The sequence below is a fragment of the Chaetomium strumarium genome, assembly GCF_033439665.1.
Source record: "Chaetomium strumarium strain CBS 333.67 chromosome Unknown B0T15scaffold_7, whole genome shotgun sequence".
In the NCBI taxonomy this organism is placed as follows: domain Eukaryota; kingdom Fungi; phylum Ascomycota; class Sordariomycetes; order Sordariales; family Chaetomiaceae; genus Chaetomium; species Chaetomium strumarium.
In genome coordinates this window covers 1,992,173-2,010,970 of record NW_026944435.1, presented here as the reverse complement: position 1 = coordinate 2,010,970, position 18,798 = coordinate 1,992,173, and the positions used below count along the sequence as shown (strand labels likewise).

At 55.8% G+C, this 18,798-nt stretch overlaps 6 protein-coding genes across 6 annotated transcripts; 3 read left to right on the top strand and 3 right to left on the bottom strand.

The window, feature by feature from the left end:
- Positions 1 to 916: 916 nt before the first annotated feature.
- Positions 917 to 5,152, bottom strand: B0T15DRAFT_543149 (uncharacterized protein). The gene is made up of 7 exons (XM_062869969.1): positions 4,607 to 5,152; positions 4,432 to 4,533; positions 4,047 to 4,357; positions 3,963 to 3,992; positions 2,491 to 3,898; positions 1,887 to 2,441; positions 917 to 1,828 (listed from the first exon to the last, which is right to left on the bottom strand). Exons 1-7 carry the CDS (start codon positions 4,694 to 4,696, stop codon positions 1,121 to 1,123), a joined length of 3,204 nt encoding a protein of 1,067 aa, XP_062718305.1. The 5' UTR covers positions 4,697 to 5,152; the 3' UTR covers positions 917 to 1,120.
- A 27-nt stretch (positions 5,153 to 5,179) lies between these two features.
- On the top strand, positions 5,180 to 7,403 carry B0T15DRAFT_543146 (PIG-X). The gene is made up of 3 exons (XM_062869968.1): positions 5,180 to 5,608; positions 5,665 to 5,725; positions 5,775 to 7,403. Exons 1-3 carry the CDS (start codon positions 5,316 to 5,318, stop codon positions 6,939 to 6,941), a joined length of 1,521 nt encoding a protein of 506 aa, XP_062718304.1. The 5' UTR covers positions 5,180 to 5,315; the 3' UTR covers positions 6,942 to 7,403.
- Positions 7,404 to 7,885: 482 nt separating this feature from the next.
- Positions 7,886 to 9,985, top strand: B0T15DRAFT_543144 (P-loop containing nucleoside triphosphate hydrolase protein). Its single transcript, XM_062869967.1, has 3 exons — positions 7,886 to 8,845; positions 8,910 to 9,494; positions 9,548 to 9,985. Exons 1-3 carry the CDS (start codon positions 8,369 to 8,371, stop codon positions 9,689 to 9,691), a joined length of 1,206 nt encoding a protein of 401 aa, XP_062718303.1. The 5' UTR covers positions 7,886 to 8,368; the 3' UTR covers positions 9,692 to 9,985.
- On the bottom strand, positions 9,986 to 11,400 carry B0T15DRAFT_543141 (transcriptional regulation of mitochondrial recombination-domain-containing protein). Its single transcript, XM_062869966.1, has 2 exons — positions 10,846 to 11,400; positions 9,986 to 10,762 (listed from the first exon to the last, which is right to left on the bottom strand). Exons 1-2 carry the CDS (start codon positions 11,116 to 11,118, stop codon positions 10,154 to 10,156), a joined length of 882 nt encoding a protein of 293 aa, XP_062718302.1. The 5' UTR covers positions 11,119 to 11,400; the 3' UTR covers positions 9,986 to 10,153.
- Positions 11,401 to 11,430: 30 nt separating this feature from the next.
- On the bottom strand, positions 11,431 to 14,686 carry B0T15DRAFT_308332 (heat shock protein HSP98). The gene has a single exon (XM_062863894.1). The coding sequence runs from the start codon at positions 14,497 to 14,499 to the stop codon at positions 11,722 to 11,724; it is 2,778 nt and encodes a 925-aa protein (XP_062718301.1). The 5' UTR covers positions 14,500 to 14,686; the 3' UTR covers positions 11,431 to 11,721.
- A 697-nt stretch (positions 14,687 to 15,383) lies between these two features.
- Positions 15,384 to 18,486, top strand: B0T15DRAFT_403608 (PrpF protein-domain-containing protein; the record flags this gene model as incomplete). The annotated part of the gene is made up of 3 exons (XM_062865214.1): positions 15,384 to 16,435; positions 17,346 to 17,447; positions 17,631 to 18,486. The coding sequence occupies 3 exons, from the start codon at positions 15,384 to 15,386 to the stop codon at positions 18,484 to 18,486; spliced, it is 2,010 nt and encodes a 669-aa protein (XP_062718300.1).
- Positions 18,487 to 18,798: the final 312 nt, after the last annotated feature.

Sequence of the window (18,798 nt, the reverse complement as noted above, 5' to 3'; positions counted from 1 at the left end):
TGAATACACGATGTTGTATCTGCCGCATACGGTTCTCTTATTGTTCACCGTATTCACTTCCCACTTGCCAAGAGATGTGCCGCCTGCCATGATCGTGGTTAATTCTTGGGGCCGAGTCATGTTAATCGCAACGGACAGGGACATGGACAGGTCTGTTGATGAAAAGAGGTTCTTTGTATGCCAGATGCGATTGGGCAGGTGAGATACGGATCGTGATGGTGTGTGATAGTCCACTCGTTTTCTTTTAACCTGCTAGGGGCTTCACATGCTGATTGTTTGCTGATACTTGGAGCTTGGTGAAGGCGCAGTTCTCTGCAGAACTGGCTATTATCCCTCATGAGACGCATATGATACGGGCCGTTCGCCGTTCCATTCGACACGACGATTCTCTGTTAGGCTTCAACGAGTCAGGCCTGGGCCAAGGCGACGGTGCAGAGCGTCAGTTGGATTATCTTGCTAAAGGGAGTGTTTCTCTTCTCGGAAGACTTTACCGGCGGGTGGGCGGACTAATGGGTAAATGGAACCCATTACCGCGCCCCCGTCAAACCGCCGAGCTCAGTTTGAGAGATAGGACGGAGAGTTTGTTACCGAGTAACTATGCCTGGTGTGAAAGGAATGGCCAGCATTGGCGGTGATGTTGCGTATCTCGCCGTCCATGGAGCCGGGATCACCGGAGCGAACTTGACGCTCGGTCCTCAGCCGCGGGAGACGGGCAAACTTAGAGATGTCGTTGCTTTTGCGGCAGAGACTGGCATCTCTTCTCGGAAAATAATGCGACGAAATGGCAATGTGGGATCAAGAAGTTGCGTTCGCTTCCAGCTGGTGGCTTGCTATTACAAACTCATTCATATTCCGAAGCAAATGGTGACAGAATAGATGAAGACACAGGGATATAGCATGTACCTCGAGACACAAACGGATGTGCAGAATATTGCTTCGACTTTCAAGATATATGCTCGCTAGATATGCAAGGCGACGGCTGGGTATTGCACCAACAGAAAATTCCGCGTCGTCGAAAATGAACCCCCTAAACTCCTTTCTGGTATCGCACATGCCGTCCTCGGCAACAGAAATTATTCAAGATCCAAGAACTTCACCGTCCGGATAATCATGTTGCACTTCATTTGCCCCCACCGCTTCTCCATCGCTCCCAGATCTGCGGCCTCTTCTTCGCCGCTTTCTTCAACGTGTCCTCGACTCCGGCCCTCTCGTGAACTTTCAGCCCACTCCCGGGCCTAGACTCCTCAGAGCCCACAGCCCCAGCCCTCTGAAAGCCAGGGTCATTCCTCAACCCCTCACCTTTCGGATCAATCTCGTCGTAGTCATTCTCGTAATCATCGGCGTACATGTCTTTCCTTGCCTTTTCGGGGTAGTCTTCACGATAGCCGGGGGAAGGAGTTCCGGAAGCCGAACGCGATAACTTGCCGGCCTCGAGCATCTTCTCCAACCCGCTTGCAAGCGGGCCAACCAACGGCCCCTTCTTCAGATCGAAGTCGCCGTCGTCGTCTTCTTTCCCAGCTCCAGCCCAGTCAACGTCCTTGAAGCGCTGAGATGACCGTGAATCACTGGGGAAAGGGGGAGGGGGTGACCGGGGAGGCGGCGATGGCGATTCCTCAAAGGTCAGGTAAGGACGCATGGTTTGTGCCTTCTTATACAACGCTGGAAACCGCGCTTCAAATTCTACCTCAAGCTCCTTCTGGTGCTGCTCTACAGCTCGTATCCGCTCAAGCTTCCGGGCAGGGATGAGGTCGACGGTCGGCACGCGGTGTTGGATTGTAAACGCATTGAGCCATTCGCGGTATTCTTCTTCTCGCCTCGTTGATTCCTCCTACGTATCATGTCAATCTCGAACCGGTCATGGACGTTGAGGGTGAAGAGCTGCTTACCTCTGTGAGAGTTGGCTGCTGTCGGAGGCTGTCAAGGTATTCCTTGGCTTCGCTGGTCATCTTTGCCCCGCTGATGTGCTTGTCGAACGACGTAGAGAACTCCCGGTAATGGCCCTTGAGAATAAAGCCTTGGCCCTGCCAGCCTCTTTGCTTGAACTTGGAATACAAGGCCTCGGCGACCGGGCATTCCCAGTCGAATTCTATGACCCGATCGTAAAAGACAATCGCCTTGCACTGGGACCACTTGCTGAAGCTGCGACGACTCTGGTCATCCATGAATGTGTCCTCGATCATCTCGAGCGAGGTGTGCTCGATGAAGCTCATAGGCGCGCGCAGGTTAATGGCGTCGTGGATGTGCGATCTCTCAAAGTCCGTCGATGACCGCAGGTCGACGAGGAGGATGCCCTTGGACGGATATATCTCGAGTAGTCTGTTCAGATGCCCCGGAAGAATCATGCGAGTCCCACGCTCGGCCGGGGGTTGGTGGCTTTCTATCCTGAGGTTCCGCAGGTTGAATGTCATCCGCTCTTGCTCTCGACGATGGTGAAACCAGACCTAACTTGTCAGCAAGGGCCCATTTCGTGCCGCTGGGACTTGAACTTACATGGATGTCTGATGTCTCGACGCCAAGGTTCGAAGCAAGATGCTCAACTACAGCAACGCTTGGATCCGAATCCTTGTGGAAGTAATCTTCCAGGCGCCGAATGACATGTGGAGCCATCTCCTGGCCCCGTGGGACGTCCTGGCCTGATAAAAAGACGGACTTCTTCGAGGTGCGGGATCGATTGAGAATCATCCTCCTTGATATTCCTTCAGTGGGAGATGCAAAATCATTGCCGATACCCCCTGACAGAGACAGTGGGCCAAGTTGGCGACGTTCGAGCGTGCTTAGCGAAGTTGTAGAGGGCACGTTTCTCAAAGACCCCTCAAGACTGGCCATTGAGGATTGAAGCCTTAGCCGCGATCCCACTGATGGCTGCGAGGACCTCTCGCGCGAGGCTCTCTCAACTTGTGGAGACGGCCTGAAGTCTGCTGCCGGGTCTCGGTAAGGGGCAGAAACAGTCGAAGAAGTTCGATTGACGCCGGAGCCGGCCGTCCCGCGTCTCACAATGTTCAGACTCTCCGTTGGCTGATACGTAGTTCCGGACAGGCAGGATTCCGCATCGTCGCGCGCTGAAGTTGAAACCGGACCTTCGCTGGCAACAGGGACGCGCGAGTCCACTGCTTCCGGGTTGGACTTCTGAGCTTGGAGGAGGTTGTTTGACCGGATGAAAGCCACAAAAGAGCATGCGGGATCATCAGGGAGGAAATCCCAGACCATTATGGGGAGCGACAGCAAGAGGAGTGTGGAATGACTCTTAAAAACGCCTTGAACCTTGACGTATTTTGCGATTGCAGGAAAGGCGGCAAGCCACGTCTCCCAGTCATTCAGATCCAACCGCTGGTCGTCCTCAAGCGCTAACGAAATTAGAACATGGGGTTCGTCCTCGTTCGGTTCGGACGTGGTGGGAATCCGATAGTCGGGAACGGAGGGGTATTGCTCGACCGGATTCCTCCCTTCAATCATCCTCGGGAGAGATGGGCGGTTCCAGTAGGCGAGCTCCTCCGGGGGTGAAGGCGGCAATTGGCTGCGGGGGACTAGTCGGCATATCTCGATGCTTGGTGCCTTGTGGTTCGACGTCATCATGAAGTGCACTGGAGTGGACCGGGCCTCGAAGCGCTTCCCGTTGATCAGGATGGGCCGAGGGTGCTTCAGGCGGGCAAGAATCTCGGCGTGCAGCATAGCGGCCGAAAATGTGCGTTGGCGCCATTCTTCAAGCACTTCGATGAGCGCATTTGTGAATGAATACCTGCCCGGATCGGGGGCAATGGCATCCCAGCTAGAGGCGGAAATAGTTTCGGTGATGCTCTGACCTGTAGGGAAGGTGGCGCTTGCGGCTCCAGCGCAGCAGTCCAGGAGGATCAAGACGTCTGAGATGGATCTCTCGAGGAGTGTCTGGATTGCTGACCATCTATTGGAGGTGGTGAGCACTGGTCTTGCCCACTTAGGGCGGAGGGACAGTTGTTAGGACTTACTGGAGCCACGGTGACCCGGGACGCCGGTTGCTGATGAGTGTCAGACGAGAAGATTACGAACCTGTTGACGGATACAACACTTACGCACACCACGTGCTCTGCCGTGACTCGTCTATCCGGGCATGACCGCCGTAGTAGACCACAAAGAGCGTGTCATCAGACTCATGCTGCTTGACCATATCACCAATCTTGAGCATCAGCTCCAGATGGGAGTTCTCGGAGGGGATGGAGAAGATGTCGGTTTCGTAGTTGTAGTGCTCGCGCAAGCACTTCTCTAGGTCCTCAAGCTCGGGCAACACAAACAAGTCATCGGATTTCCAGTGCAGCATGAGCGCATGCACTTTGGAGTACCTCTGGGTTGCGCGGCCGCGGTTCGGGAATGCCCTGCTTGCCGACTGCAAGCCGGTTTCAAGTGTCAGAAGCGAAGTCCAACGGATGCCCGCTCTCTCCAGCAAGTGTCTTTACTCACATCCTGAAGAGCCTGGGCGAAGCTCTCGATGTGCTTGACATGATAGCTCACCCGGCTGATGTCGTGTGTGGCCAAAGGAGAGCCCTCGGTGCCAGAACCGTACTACAATAGCGGATGTCAGTGAGCCGTAGGCCAGGGTACGATCGAGGCCGTCCTGATTAAATAAAAACTACATGGCAGAATCGGCGCTGCTTAAGCTCATGCTGCTCTCGTCATTCGCTGGGCGCCTCGTCCGGAGAGTCATGAAGGATGGAGACTCTTCCATGGTGCGTGGAAAGGCCCAAGGCCCCAACGTCTTAAGAAGAGTCCACGATCTCAGGCCCGGTACCCTTAGTACGCCGGAGAGGGTCTCGGGACGGCGTCGGACATACGGAGTGGAACTCGGTAACGTTAACTCGCTTGCTCGGCGATTGGTAGGGTTTCGAGATTCTATCCGTGCTGCGTCGGTCGGCTCATTGCTCTTTCCTCCAATCTCGAATGCGACCGTCAATGCTTGGGAAGGAGAGAAAGTGTGCTGTCAGACTTTCTTTGCCGCGCCCAGGGGATTTCCCTCTTCCTTGGCCCGTGTCTGTCCGTGGCAGGTTCCATCTTCAGAATGCTTTCCGGGTGGCACCCGCCGAGAAGGGCTGAGCGGCTGCCTCCCGGTCACCGATTCGGGTTTAGCGCTGTCCTGTCCCGGTGTTGCTTTGGGAAGGAGCAAGGGGGATTTCCGGCCGCGTGGGTTCAACACTATAGCCAATCGGATGATCGAAGCCAAGCATCTGGGGAAGCACAACCTCGACCAGCTCGGCCAGCTGGCACAGGCCGAGACTCAAGACCGCCCTTTTGACTTTTGAGGCTCAACAAGACCTCATCCCACGCGCACGTCGATACATCTTGGAACCATGCGCGAACGTATCACATATGTGCAGAAGCTGGGCGACTCGATAGAGCCATCCGCGATCACCATCGAGGGTGGCACGATCCGTGGGCCGGAGATACACGCTGCTCTCGAGGATAGGCTGACCATTGCCCTCCGTGAGCTCCCACTGGAGCTGCAAGTTCTGCTCGGCGACACCCGAAACCTGCATATCCGATGGGTCAGCAAAGCTGCGTATGACGCTGTTAGCCCGCTGCTTGCGAGGCTGCCTCCCGGCTTTCACCTCTTCACAACTCCTGGGACTGAAGATGTGATGTCGTATGTCAGCCCCGAGCTTCCGGCAATCACCGGCGTGCTGCTGATGCCCGGCGCAGAAATAGGTTATGTACGACATTGAGCGAGCTATTCGGAGATATCTCCTGCTCAACTCCTGCTGTGAGCACCCAGAGAAAAGCTTCAAGTATGTCGGCTGACATGCTGTTAGGAATCATTCACATCGTTACCCCGGGACACTTCCACTCAGTCGACGGCATTTCAGTACTTCCAGGCGCTTGACAGCCTATCACATTTCATTGACTATGCCAAGATCAATTTATGTCCAGAAAACGACACCTCCTGCTCTACCAGGCTAGACAGCCTGATCAGAGCCAGCTCACTCGACATCTCATATGACGCCGCTCAGCATGTCATCCGTCTTACCGCCCTTTGGCCCTACCAACGCCAGCCGGTGCATGCCACATCGCGTCCGCAATACCGAACTGAAGTAGGCATTCTCTCCGTCGACAAACCGAAGACCCTGGAGGCGCACGAAGTCGGGATTTCAGGCCTCCTCACTGTCCTCGGCCAAGACTCGAAGCCCTCACCGACCATGTTCAGTTTCGCCTCACGCCACCGCGACGCCAGATCCAGTTTCTCAGCTCGATTTCTCACTCCAACCGGACTCCATCCGACTTTACAGCTTCTTCTCAGTTCCAATCAACCCCCTTCTTCGTCTCCTCCCCACGATGACGACGGGGATACCCGCTGCTCCCCGTACGCTTACCTCACGCTGCCCAGAATAGTCTTCGCAGACAAGTATCAACTGTCCGATCCCCTCTATCTCACTTCTAAGAACCTCACCGCCCTGCGATACATCACCCAGCCTGTGGATCTCGAAGCACCCGAGTATGTGATGCAACAATGGGGGTCTGCTGTCCTGGTTGAGCTCTCCCCACCTCCGTCTCCCCGAGGTTCGAGCATGCAGCAGTGGACGGCTGAAATACCGCTCCACCTGCGGTACCTCACGCCCGCACAGGGCGGTTACTCGACCATCGATGTCCCGTACCCTGTCGTGTTCTGGGCCTGTGAGGCCGATGAGGGAACGGAGTTCCCGCCCAACCCCTTTGAGAAGGCCAATCTGGGGTATGACGGCTTGTTCAATGCCGGGACGGTGTTTTGGCATGTCAAGCCGCAACCGGCTGACAGTAGCAGTCGGTTGTTGGTGAGTTCGGTGCGAGTGCCGGTACTAGATCTGGGTAAGGCGAGCTGGGTCAACACCGGAACCGCGGTAGCGGTGATGCTCGGGTTTGTATGGGTTGTGTGGAAGTTGGTTGCCGTGTATTTGAGGGGGGGCCATGAAGCGAGGGCAGAGAGCGAAAAGAAGTCGCAATAATCATCGTCATCCACAGTGGGAAGTGCGCCTTTAGACGCGGGCTTTCGTCGGACTGTGGTAATGATGGGAGGATCATCCGTGCCGTATGGTTGTAATCAAGGAAGATGCATGATATTTAGGGACTGAGACGTGGCGGTATCGCAAATGCCGAATACATCTAGAAGAACCGGCCCTTGTGGAGGGAGTGCTCCTCCCGGAGCTGGAAATGAATGATGTTGAATTCTAGTTCTAAGCTCTACATACTTCAGGACATGGCAAAAAAGGTATATGCAACGTACTAGTATTCTATACATGCATCACCTTGAGCAGTCTCACCGCACAAGGCCGAACATCTCACATTCTTGAGGTAGTAGTGCTGCCGCGCCCGCATAGTGAGACGCACAGTGTAGTGTGCATCCTCGCAAGAAGGAAGTCGTACAGTTCAAATCTGAAGAGACCTGCGTCGACTTGGAAGATCCTCACTGAGGGATTTGGCGTTCCCGCGGTCACATTTCCACACCTAAGAGCATGACGTTGGTCCCGACGTAGAGAACAGAGTGCGATGTATAGTCTCGACTCTGGCTCTATCTGGTCAGAAAAGGCTGTACACTGAGCTTCCTCAGCCGAACGTTCTCCAGGCCTTAGAAGACGTAACTAGATTCATCCGAGCTGCTAATACACTACCCGATGTTGTTTATCTTTTTTTTCTTATGGTCAATGCCATTCATCTTATTCTTTTCTCTTTTTTTCTTCGATTCCATTTGCAGATCCAGAACCCCCTTCCATATCGTGTATGTCACTAACTGCCGGTGCGAATTGGGTGTACGGCTTTCTTGCAGTAGCTGCCTTCCCTTCAAGTTCCCTGCAGGTGGTCAAAGCGTCCCCAGGTCAGGGTTCACGTGTGACGTCACCATCCAAAACAATACAAACCGACTTCTCGCCGCACATTTCAACCACGAGCGACGCTGAAGGAAAGTCTTGCCGCAAAGCGACGCTCCAAATGGCGCTCAAATCAGTCGGCTCCCCGCATTTTCGTAGCCGTTATTGCTTCACAGCCGCACACGTGCGAGTCAATGCATCTCAGGATGCACATCCACACCAATGAGATCCTGATCGCTTCAGATCTCGCATCAACCCCCCACACCAAAACCCACGCCTTGAATCGAAAAGCAGGGATCATGGCTCGCAGGCTGCCGAGCGAACCCATTACAAAGATGCCCACCATGGATTCAAACCATTTGTCTTATTCGTTGCTTTGCTCGGACACGTCTAAGTCCCCTCCCTGATGAGACTCAAACGCTCATAGTGCGCCTTGATTCCGTCCTCGGATCTCGTGCTGCGTGGGGCGCAGGGCCGTGCGGGTGTAGCTCGTTTCGAAGTCCCTATTGTGTACGGGCGATTGACGTATAGTAGGGCTAAAATCATCAGTCGTCGGATCTCGGCTACCTATGGCTGCCCTGGGTGATTTAAAGATCCGTATGTGCAGGGTATTTAAAGTTGACGGGCGCCCGAAGAACAGGACCTTCTCATCCATTCTTTTCACCTCTATTTCGCTTTGCCTCCCTTTACTCCCACATTCCGTCCATCCCCAACTCCCATTCGAAGTTCTCCACGGCATATTTTCCTTAATTGCAATCCATTTGTATCTGGTCAATACTATATTCATCCTCACCATGACGTCGTCTAAACCCATCTTTGTGGCAACCCACCCCAGAGCCTGCTCGACTGCCTTCGAGCGGGTGTTCATGACTCGGCGAGACATCCTCCACTGCGTTCACGAGCCGTTTGGAGACGCCTTTTACTTTGGCCCCGAGCGGCTGAGCCAACGGTATGAGAACGACGAGAAGGCCAGGAACGAGAGTGGCTTTGCGAACACCACATATAAAGACGTCATGGATCAGTTGATCAATCCTCCCGAGAGCCAGGCAAGCAAACCCCCTAGAATACATCACCTTCTCACGAGTAGTATTCCTAACCTACTCAACACAGGGCAAGCGAGTGTTCATCAAAGACATCGCGCACTACCTCTTTCCGCCAGAAGGGCGGGAGGCCAGCATCGCTCCGTCACTGCGCAACGCCTCGGACGGCACAACGCCGAACGGCGCTTCCCCGCGGGATCCTCAAGTCCGCAATCCCACGGTCATTCCTCTGGAGCTCCTCCGCAAGTTCCACTTCACCTTCCTCATCCGCCACCCGCGCCGCGCGATCCCCTCCTACTATCGGTGCACTATCCCGCCGCTCTCCGCCAAGACCGGCTTCCACAGTTTCATGCCCAGTGAGGCCGGCTACGACGAGCTGCGCCGGCTGTTCGACTACCTCATGGCGGAGGGCCTCATCGGAAGCTCAAGCGGCGACATCAAGATCACGGTGGTGGACGCCGATGACCTGCTGGACAAGCCCGCGGAAGTGATCCGCGCGTTCTGCGAGGACGTGGGGATCGACTACCACGACGGGATGCTCGAGTGGGGCGATGAGGAAGGCCAGAAGATGGCGGTGGACGCGTTTGAGAAGTGGAACGGGTTCCACGATGACGCCATCTCGAGCACAGCGTTGCGGCCTCGGACGCATGCGAAGGTCAATTCGATTTCCCTCCCTTTTTCTGTGTGCGCATACCTGACATCAGGCAGAAAATCCCGACAGAAAAGGAAGAGGACGAGGAGTGGCTGCAAAAGTATGGCGAGGAGGGTCAAAGGGCCATCCGGGCGTGTGTCAATGAAAATCTGGACGACTATCTGTACCTCAAGTCCTTTGCCAAAAGTTGTTGGTCCTAAGGACTTGCACTTTGCTTGATGACATTCTAAGGATATAGGTACAGCACCGGAACCCAGATCACGAGCGAAGGGGAGTAGTAGCGCCCGAAGTTTGGAGCGGGAGCGATGGAAGGTCACGCTGGAGTATGTCATGCCGAAGTGGCTGACTGGGAGCATCTCCGGTCTTTTGCACTCATGGTCTATGGCGTTTCTTTGGACAAAGGCCATCTTCCGTCTTGGGATGCATTCTTTGGGTTAGGTCTAGATCGACATGGTACAGTACCACCATACCGCGGGTAAATATTACAGGCATGCTCTGTAAATTGCCTTTCTATGCATTGACGTGATATACATGTTACAATACAATATACCTAGGTACAGTACCCGCATTTCAGACACGCCATCGAGCAGCAAGTCTGCTCCATGCAGAGATTCTGTTTGACCCTGGCCTCCCCTCGCCATCCGTCCCCGTTGCTGAGAACCTCAGTCCGCTTCCGCCTTGGGAGCCTCGGCTGCAGCTTCGGTCTCGGACGCCGCGGGCTCAACCGCATCTTCCCCTTTGTCCGTCCCCTTCTCCGGCAAACCGACAACATGGATAACGTTCTCCGTCCATTCCTGCGCAAAGTACTTGTCCTGCTCATTCGCCCAGTAAACCGTCGCCTGGTGCAACTTGACCTTCTCGGCCGCATCCTGGTCCTTCTTCACCTCAACCACCCCGTCCAAAGGAACCTCCCCGTCCTTGTGGTTCCCCCGCCCCTTCTTTGCTTTCTTCTCATCCTCCTCGCTAACAACAACTTTATTTCCCTTGCCCCTGCCGGCCAAAACATGGGCGATGTCGGCCACGGCGATGCCGCGCTGGTCGTTGAGCGCCTTGCCGCGCTCGCGCTTCGACATGTTGAGCAGCGCCTCGTCCTCCCACTCGAGCAAGTGCCGCTTCTTGAGCTCGCGCAGCTTCTGGAACACGCTGCGGCCCACCTCTCCCTTGCCCTCTGCAAACTCCACCACCGCCATCGGCCGCCAGTAGTCCTTGCGCAGCTTGGCGGGCACTAGCTTCTTGCCCGTGTAGGCGAACTGTCGGAAGGCTTTGGTGCTCTACATGTAGAGAAAAAGATGGGTCAGCGCGGGTGTGAGTGGGCGAAAGGTGGGAGGGTGGAATGGTTGTGCGGGTTATTTACCTTCATTTCGGGTGTCAAGGAATAGACAATGAGGTCTGCAGTGATGTGGTTGTGCACCCAGAGGCGCTCTCCATGGCCGGGTGGTGGGATCGACCGCGGTCTCCGTTCTTTCCCCTGTTTTGGTGCGCCGCTGACTGCTGGTACCGGTACCGGTATTGCGCTTGGTGTTGTAGGAGCGGGTGTTGCATCTGTGCTGGCGTGTCGCACGCCCGCTATTGTTCGTGCGCCGAAGCCGAGCCGGCTCAGCAGCGGCAGTGGTCGTAAAGTGTTCATGGTGCTACTGGTTGGTCGCCGGCCGACGGCGGAGATTCCTCCTACTTCGGCCACTGAGATTGTAGGGTCAGTCGGCGTCAGGGAGGGTTCAGAGGCGTTTAGAGAGGGTGAGGGCGGAACGTGGAAGGCATGTCGTGTGCGATGCTCTTCCGCGTTGCTGGACCCGAACTTTTTTTGGAGGCATTCGTTGAACCAATTGGGAGGGGGGACTCTCAACAAAAGGTGGGGCTTAGCGTTGCGACCGGGTCCCTGCTCCCTAGTCCCTAGACTTCCTACGGATTGTACACTGGAGTAAAGCAAGCTTGGAGCTTACCAAAACGGCGTGGCACTTTTACCTTGCATGATCACGTCGACACTTGGATTGTTAATAATAACGTTAAGCTTGCATTTACTCTCAACCCGAGAGATCTATCCCGCATCTACCCATCCCAGCGACTAGTCGGTGAACTAAACCCGCATATCCATTACAAAACATACAAGAGACCCAATGTCATGCTAATCACGCTCCCAACGCCAGAAGTCATTATCATGATGCAATCGTATCCGAGCAGCAGTCTGCTTGTTCATGCCTCCCTCTTCGCTTACGCTAACTCATGCACGTCCTCAATCACCGTAGATATCCTCATCCATGGAGTCTGAGGCAAACTCCTCAAGCGCCTCGTCCTCGTCCAACATCTCCTCGTCTTCAACATCACCCTCAGGATGGTTGGGAATGACAGTGACCTTGCCATCGACGACGTCAACTTCTGCCACCTCGCCCTCACGGATATTGCCCCGCAGAATGAGAATGGCCAAGCGGTTGAGCACCTCCTTCTCAAGCAGGCGCTGGAGCGGTCTGGCGCCGTAGGCGGGCGAATAGCCGGCGGCACCAAGCTTGTCCTTGGCGGCTTCCGAGACCCTGATGATGACGTTGCGGTCATTGTCGTAGAGCCGCTTCTGGATCTCAGAGATCCGCAGATCGACGATCTTGCGGATCTCGCGCCTCGTCAGGCGGTTGAAGATGACGACGGACGAGATACGGTTCAGGAACTCCGGCAGGAAGTAATTGCGCAGCGCGTTCATGACGAGCTCCTTAGTCGTCGGGTCGATCTTACCGTCCTTCCCGTTGGGTCGAGCCAGATACTCGGCGCCGAGATTGGATGTCATGACCACGATGCAGTTCTTGGCGTCGACGATGCGGCCTTGGCCATCCGTGATGCGGCCATCATCCATCAGCTGGAGCAGGACCGTCAGGACCTCCTTGGCAGCCTTCTCGACCTCATCAAACAGAAGAATTGAGAACGGCTTGCGACGGAGTGCCTCGGTGAGCTGGCCGCCAGCATCGTGGCCGACATAGCCGGGCGGAGCACCGATCATGCGGCTGAGCGAGTGCCGCTCCTGGTACTCGGACATGTCGAAGCGGATCATGGCCTTCGGGTCGTCGAACAGGAACTCTGCCAATGCCTTTGTGAGCAGCGTCTTTCCGGTACCAGACGGGCCGCAGAAGAGGAAGCTCGGCGGTTGGTTCGGGTTGCTAAGCCCAGACCGCTGCAGCCGGATCGCATTAGACACGGATTGCACGGCCTCCCGTTGACCGACCACAATCTTGGAGAGAGCCTGCTCCATGTGCAGCAGCTTCTCCTTCTCAGACGTCTTCAGACGCGTCACGGGGATGCCGGTCCAGCGCGCCACAATCTCGTTGATCTGGTCGGGTCCGACGACGTCGGTGACCATAGAACCGCCGGCATCGGGTCCGTTCGCGTTCAATGCCGCGTCAGCAGCAGCCTTCTCCTTTTCGAGCCGCTTAATGATTTGCTCCTGTTCGGGAATGGCATAGTATTGAAGGTCGGCGGCGCGGCTGTGGTCGCCCATTCTGCTGGCATCCTCCGCCTTCACACGAAGGTTCTCCAGCTTCAGCTTTGCCTCTTGGATTTCCTTGCCCCGTTGGCGCTCTCGTTCGTACTTCTCGCGGAGCGGTCGCAACTCCTCCTCAACGTTCTCAGCGTCCTGCTTCGCCTGGGCGAGCCGCGCCTTGGATGCGTCATCCTTCTCACGGGACAGGGCGTGGATCTCGATCTTCAGCTGCCTCAGCCGGCGCTCGAGCGAGTCGATGATTTCGGGCTGCGACTCTCGGGCAACCCGAACGGCAGCGGCTGCCTCATCGATAAGGTCGACTGCCGAGTCGGGGAGTCTCCGAGAGGTGAGGTACCGGGCCGCGAGGTTTGCCGCAGCAACGATAGCGCCGTCTGCGATGTTGACACCGTGGTGAACTTCATACTTCTCCTTGAGGCCACGAAGGATCGAGATGGTCTCGGGGATGGACGGCTCCTTGACGATAACTTGCTGGAAACGGCGCTCGAAGGCGGCGTCCTTTTCGATGTACTTACGGTACTCGCCTAGGGTGGTGGCGCCGATACAGTGGAGCTGTCCTCTGGCCAGCATGGGCTTGAGCAGGTTGGCAGCATCCATGCCGCCTTCGCCCGATGAGCCGGCACCCATGAGCAGGTGGATCTCGTCGACGAAGAGGACTATCATCTCCTTGGACTCCGAAATCTCCTTGAGAACGCCCTTCATGCGCTCCTCAAACTCGCCTCTGTACTTGCTGCCGGCAACCAGCGCGCCGACGTCCAGGGAGAGCAACTTGCAGGATGCCAGGTTGTCTGGAACGTCAGCATTGACGATGCGCTGGGCCAGGCCTTCGACCACAGTTGTCTTTCCCACACCAGGTTCACCAATGAGGACAGGGTTGTTCTTGGTACGACGGGAGAGGATGCGGATGACACGCCTAATCTCCTCCTCACGGCCTATGACGGGATCAATTTTGCCTTCCCTCGCCATGGCTGTCATGTCGATGGTGAACTTGGCAAGGTTCTCGTTTTCCTGTTCCGTGTCCGCATTTCGCGAGTCGACGCGCTTCGTGCCTCGAATGGCTGTTACAGCATCTTGCACCAGTTTCGGTTTGGGAATGTTGGCCTCCTTTAGGGCGTTTTGGATCGAGATGTCTTCCGACAAGGCTGTGATCAGGTGGTCGACTGCAATGTAGGTGTCTTTCTGCACCTTCTGAAGCTCCATCGCTTTGCGGAGGACATTGTTGAATGTCGGGGCCATCGAGACGGACTCTGGCGGGGGATCTTGGCTCGGCAGCCGAACTAGATGCTTTTTCAGCGCGCGGTCGAAGAGCTGTGGATCACCGTGGGCGCGCTCAATAACCTGTCGGAAGAGCGAGCTGGTGGTACCCGGCGGCGCATTCTGCAAGTCTTTGCTCTGGTCGGGAAGCGGATCTAGGAGAGCGACGGCCAGGTGAATGGGCAGCAGCTGTGAGTGTGCGTACTGCTCGGCCAGGGCCATGGCATCTTCCAATGCCTTCTTGGCTCGGTCGGTGAACTCCATCTTGGAATTCATTGTGAAATTATGATGCGAGACTAATGTCTCGAATCTTTGTGTTCAGTTCCGTTGTAGTCAAGACGGTTTTGGTTTCTGTTGACGAAACTCGGGGTGACGTCAGGCTCCGATTGGGAATCTGCGCTAAGGCAGCCAGTCAGTTGGTTGTCTACTTTTCTCGCGATTGATGTTGTCGCTTTTATGGTCCGAGTGAAATGCAGAAGACGAGAAGGTCTATGCCTTGAATGAGAAAAGCCTCGAATATATCCTGCAATGTTGAGGGATACTAGGAGAACCAGAAGCTGGAAGATGGCACCACTGTTAGCACCTGACTCCGAGTAACAGCAAGAAAGCTCATCGATTTTCCTGCATACGCCAGAAGCACCTCGAAGCTTCAAGCAGCGCGGGGTAGCAAAGGTGCGGCCAACGAGGGGCGCAAAGAAAGTTCTAACCAAATAAGGATTAGCGCCTTGGCAAGCGTGACATCATTGATCAGGATGCATGTAGTGTGACCCACAAGGCTGCAAGTGCACCATCGTTGGGCTATTTGGACTTTGGAGGACCCGACTGAATCACGAAAACAGAATGTACAATACATGCAGAGTGATCTTTATTGAATTAAAAGCAAGATGATGATGCAAGTGAGATATCATCTCAAAACAACGCCAACGAAGCAGCACTTGACTTGAGCATGTTCGATGGATCAGTAACGCCGCAACAAAAGACGTGATGGTGAGATACCGTGAGAATCGCCTGTTGACCACTGGCGGTCGACTGTCTCTGGACGTCTAGAACACTCGTCACGCCAATTGACGTCAATCATTTCCGCCGGCTATAGTGTACAATCTCGCTCTTGCGGGAACCTGGCTTCATGTTCGGTAGACTCCGAATCTCTGTCGACGAAGATGGCTAGCAATCCAAAGGTGCTCCGCTTCACGGAGGCGATGAAGCTGGTCTACGGACCCTTCGACCATGTATCTGAAGAGGCTGCGCGGAAGTGGACCGCTCCAGAGAAGCCCGGTGCTGGGGGCCATCGCGGCCGGTATCTGTGGACGGATGCCTTCGGGGTCGTCAACTTCATCACGCTGTCTCAGGAGACAGCTTCCCCGCTTTACCTCACTTTAGCAAAGCGGCTCGCTAGAACCGTCCACGAGGTCCTCGGCCGCACTCGTGACGGTACGGGCCGCCTGCCACGGGCCACCGACGCGGAGCCGCTTAATGGCGGCCTTCGCATCGGCAAGCTCTCGGAGCACGGCAGCGATTGTGACGGCCAGTACCACCACTATCTGACGCTCTGGATGTTTGCGCTCAACCGCCTGGCCGTCGCAACTGGCGAAAGCGAGTACAACCAGCTCGCCGTGCAGCTTGCCAAAGCAATCCACCCGCACTTCGTTATCCACCGAGATGGCCAAGCCCTCCGCATGGTCTGGAAGGTCTCTACCGACATGAACTCCGTTCTCGTCCCCTCCGAAGGCCACCTCGACGCGGCTACGGGCTTCGTGGTCTACCGCCTCCTGCAGCACACGGCAGGGCGGTTGCACGAGGGTCCTTCGGATGTGCTTGGCAGCGAGATCGCGGATTACAGACAGCTTATGAGCCGGAGCGGCCGAATGCACGCTAGTCGGGATCCGCTAGATTTGGGCATGGGGCTGTGGATATGTCACTTCTTCAGAGACGAGGACTGGGCGGCGGCGCTGGGCGCTCAGAGTTTGGAGATGGCGAGGACCATGTTCGACGAGAAGAAGGGTCTGATGGCGAGGGATGCGTCGCGACGACTGGCGTTCAGGGAGTTTGGGACATGCTTGGGATTGCAGTGCTATGGGGTGGGTGAGGACTTGGAGAAGGGGGTGGAGGCGGTGGTGAATTTCTGGCATCACTACATTGAGGAGTCGACGGACGAGGATCTGCGCCCCATCTCGTTGGCCATGTATGCCGCGGCGCTGATCCCTGGAGGTGAGTTCTCCTGGCCTTGTGAGCAACGTGAAGAACTAACAGTGTTACAGCCTGGCGAGACGAATATCTCGGCCATGGATAAGGTAAGTTAGCGATGGCTCCAGTTGTCAACGATCTGGACTGCTGTACTATACGTTGCCATTGCCTCGATATTCTTCGTTCTCACCGGCCAAAAGTATAGAACTTGGCCAGATGGGTCTTCGATGATTCGTCGTGTATGAAATTTCCCTGGTCGTCCTTCTGAGCTCCCATCTGGGCTATCGCCATCCCACAATCACAAAGTTAATGATCAGGAACTTGGTTCATGTATCAGCCACCGCCCAATATCTCTTCCGATGAATGGGTCGGCGACAGATGGGAAGGGTTGATTCTTGGTCTCCTCTGCTACAGAAGACCTTGATAATTGCAACTGGCATAACATCCATCCAATCAAGCCTACGGGTGCATGGTCTAGTGGTATGATTTTCGCTTCGCATTGACCAAGATGCGCTTCTGTGAAGGTCCCCGGGTGCCCAACCTTTTGGCCCGGCTTCACTCTCGTCCTATCGAGGCTTATCTTTTTGGCCTTTCTTGTCGTTTCTCCCTGCCGTCTTCCCGGTTCTCTGAAACATGGGAATGCCGAGGTCCATTCTAGGTTCCATTGTGATAGTTATAGAGACGGCTCAGCTTTCGGGGTGAGGGTCATGGGGATTTGATATCCTTTAGGGTTAGGGCTTACTGCGTCCCCCCTTCAATCGTGTGATCAGTCATCGCTCTTTCCCCAGGATAGAGCTGACGTTGGCCACTGCACTCTGAATTCCCATGCGCGTACTTCTCAAACAGCCGATATTTGACTTCGTCATGTGGCGGTATCTCTCGTCATCATTTTGCCGCGCGCCCGCCTTATCCCATGGCGCAGCGAATGCTGAGGCGAGACGGGAACTGCACTCCCCTGCTCTGCGAAAGCTGCCTGCCATCTTTGCCCGAGGGGGAACATCCAATGGTCTTGTTTTCTGGAAGCACCACCTGCCGCCCGCGTCCGAATGGCACAAGGTCCTCCCTGCGGTCATGGGCTCACCGGATTCCTACGGACGTCAGCTTGACGGCATGGGCTCAGGCATCTCGTCCACGTCCAAAATATGCGTCTTAGCGCCGTGCCCCAACAAAGATGTTGCCGATGTTGAGTTTACTTTCGTGCAGGTTGGCGTCAAGGACGGCAGCCTAGACATGGCAGGCAACTGTGGGAACATGTCGTCCATCGTTGGCCCGGTCGGCTTCGACGACGGTCCCTGCCCGTTAGGCCGAGTTGAAGAGGACCCCGAGACAGGTGCACGCACGGGCGTAGTGCGCATCTTGAACACCAACACGTCCAAGGTGGTGGTTTCGAGATTCCCCGTTGTTGGAGACCCGCCCAGGTACTGGCCCCACGGTGATTACGAGATGGATGGTGTGCCCGGGAAGCACTCCAAGATCTCGCTCAGCTTCCTCAGGCCTGGGGGTGCCAAGACCGGCCGGACCTTACCAACAGGCAACGTTGTCGATACCCTTACTCTGCCCGACGGGACCACTGTCGAAGCATCTCTCGTCGATGTGTCCAACCCAGGCGTATTTGTTCGGCTCTCCGACCTGGCCATCCAGGACTCCGCATATCTGGATCCTCCCGCAGTCGAAGCGAACAGGGGGCTCAAGGTCCGCCTGGAACAGATCCGTCAGGCCGGCGCCTCTATGATGGGCCTGGATCCCGGAACGGAGAGCGTTCCCAAGATTGTTGTCGTGTTTCCTCCGAACATTGCTCAGCAGAGCCCGGGAGTCAATCTCAGGTGCCTCGCTCTGTCGATGGGGCAGGCACATAAGGCTGTGCCGCTGACACTGGCACTGTGTGTTGGTGCCGCCGCAGGGCTGAAGGGTACAATACCCAACCAGCTTGCTGTCGGGATGCTCGAGGGCGATTCCATTGTTATCGGACATCCAAGTGGCACGCTGGACGTGGGGACGAAGGTCGAAGGTGGCGAGGTCCTCTCGGCCCAGCTGTACAGAACTGCTCGCGTGCTGATGAGGGGCGAGGTCTTCTACTGAGGCCGAGAGACGTTTCAATTGTCCGTTCCGAATGTACGAGCGAACGGCAGGTCGGTGCTAGAGACCTACCAGAAACCAGAAGGCTGACGTGAGGCCCGGCCCGTCAGTCACGGGGACGGCAGTGGCTGCGTCGCCACCCTGCGCGAAAGATCCAATAGAGGGGCTCTTTGATCATCATTCCGAAAAGGCTTTTGTACCCTCGGAAAGCCCAGCTGTTTGTAAACAGCGCGTATCCATGGGATCGCCCCTCCAGCGACCCGTGTCGTTGGCTCGCCAAAATCTCGGCCCAGCAGGGTACGAGACCATCACTCA